This window comes from Diaphorina citri, unplaced genomic scaffold, assembly GCF_000475195.1.
Source record: "Diaphorina citri unplaced genomic scaffold, Diaci psyllid genome assembly version 1.1 scaffold5550, whole genome shotgun sequence".
NCBI lineage: Eukaryota > Metazoa > Arthropoda > Insecta > Hemiptera > Psyllidae > Diaphorina > Diaphorina citri.
Window position 1 is genome coordinate 5,097 of NW_007382926.1, and position 1,882 is coordinate 6,978.

Consider the following 1,882-nt stretch of genomic DNA (forward strand, 5'->3'; position numbering starts at 1 on the left):
AGGTAGTTTTAGCATCCAGGGAGGTAATGGGGGAAGCGGTCAGTTTGGGCTTGCAGGTGGTAGTGGAGGAGGTATGAGCGGTGCTAAGTTCACCACTGGTGGAGGTGTTGGAGGAGGTAACGTTGGCATAGATATCTCCAGTACTGGGGGAAATGGTGGATTTGGCTGGTCATCCGAAGGGGCTATGGGAAGAGCGTCAGGTGGTAGTTTGAATATTGAAGCTGACAGCGCCAGCAAAGGTGGCAGCGGAGGTAGTTTTAGCATTCAGGGAGGCAATGGGGTAAACGGTCAATTCACTTTGGGAGGTGGTAGTGGAGGCAACTTGAGTTCAAATGGAGCATATGGGTTTAAATCTGAAAGTAAAAGTGGAGGAGGACTTGGCTCTTTTGGATTGCAATCGACGCAATATGCTTTGTCTGGAGGCAATGGAGTTGGAACAGGAGGGATAAAGCTGGGTGGAGGTGGTGGTAGTTTTGGACTTGGGATGGGCAGCAATGGCGTGCATATAGGTTTGGGAGGAGGTGAAGGCTTAGGTTTCTCTGGTGGCCAATCAGGTAATGGTGGGACAGGAATAGGAACTTTAAAAAAAGTACACAAATTTTTCCAAGGGGGCAAAATTTTTCCCTTATCTTTGAAAAGAATTTGCGTTGAAAAAAAAAAAAATTGTTTCGTTCGAAATAATGTAATTAATTTACTTATTTGTTTAAGAAACATCAATAAGTAGGTACCTATTTATCATTAGATATTACGTGTTATCTAAGCCACTCGTGCTTAGAACGTCCGACAGACGTTGTCTGAAGCTTTTTCCAACACACACATTCAGACGGTCTGACAGACCGTCGGACGGTTTCAGCGCGAGTGGCGGGCATTCTGATTACCTACCGGCGAACTCTAACCTAGATTCTGAAACAGATGAGGCTTGTTCTCGGAACGACTAGCTTTCTTCTTTGTCACAGTTTCCTCCATCAAACTTCTTGAGAAAAGAAAGACCAAAAAGGCCTTTTGAGGTAGAGGTAGAGGTCTTACAAAGGTAAGAGATTAGAGATGAGAATTTCACGTAGGACGAGGTTTTACAAAGGTAGAAATCTTACAAAGGTCTCCCGAGGTAAAAGTTGAGAGATAACAGTTACGTAGGCAGAAATCTTACAAAGAAAGATAAGGTATTAAGGTCTCCCTGAAAACACAAAACTCATTACGAGTCAGCACAAGGCAGCAGTCACAAGATGGATCAGGACATCAGCTTGCTGATTTAAAGAAATGTATAAACTTTTTACATTTTTTCTCCCTTCACAATTTAAAGCATTATCTCTGACTCGTAATTAAACATATTAAAAAAGTTTTAGCACCACGCCCTCACGGGATATTGTCAAATTTTCACTTCCCCTACCTACCAACTCGTTCCTTTCCTTCTCCTCCTCCTCTCGTTCCTTCCCTTACTTCCTTTTCCTCTCTCCTCCCCCTTCCCTTAATTCACATCCCCTTCCTCCCACATTCACATCTCTCCTATTCCTCCCCTTCCCTCCTCCCATGTGTTGGAGGAAAAGGAGACGGAACAAGAATGTGGAGGGAAGAGAATGTAAAGGGAGGGAATAAGATAGGAGATGGGAGGGAAAATTATTAAGTGAAGTGGAGGAATGTTTTAGGGATTTAGGGGCTGGAAGGGAATGTTAGAGGGGAAAGGAAGGGAATGTTACAGGGGAATGGGAGAGAATATTGTAAGGGAGAGGGAATTTTGTAGGAGATGGGAGGGAAAATTTTTAAGTGAAGTGAAGGAATGTTTTAGGGATTTAGGGGCTGGAAGGGAAGAAAAAAAAATCTCTTTTTTTTTCGTTCTATTTAAATTTCATAATGGCTAATTAATTATCGTCTATCGAAAATTTAC

General features: G+C 42.8%; 1 protein-coding gene across 1 annotated transcript in view; it reads left to right on the plus strand.

Annotated features, from left to right (window-relative positions):
• Nucleotides 1–589, plus strand: part of LOC103521599 (keratin, type I cytoskeletal 9-like) — a gene marked incomplete at its 3' end in the record, with an annotated part of 1,528 nt that extends 939 nt beyond the window's left edge. Inside the window, exon 2 of the mRNA XM_017448855.1 lies at nucleotides 3–589. Coding sequence (XP_017304344.1) covers nucleotides 3–589 — 587 coding nt within the window. The remainder of the gene's footprint in view (nucleotides 1–2) is intronic.
• Nucleotides 590–1,882: the final 1,293 nt, after the last annotated feature.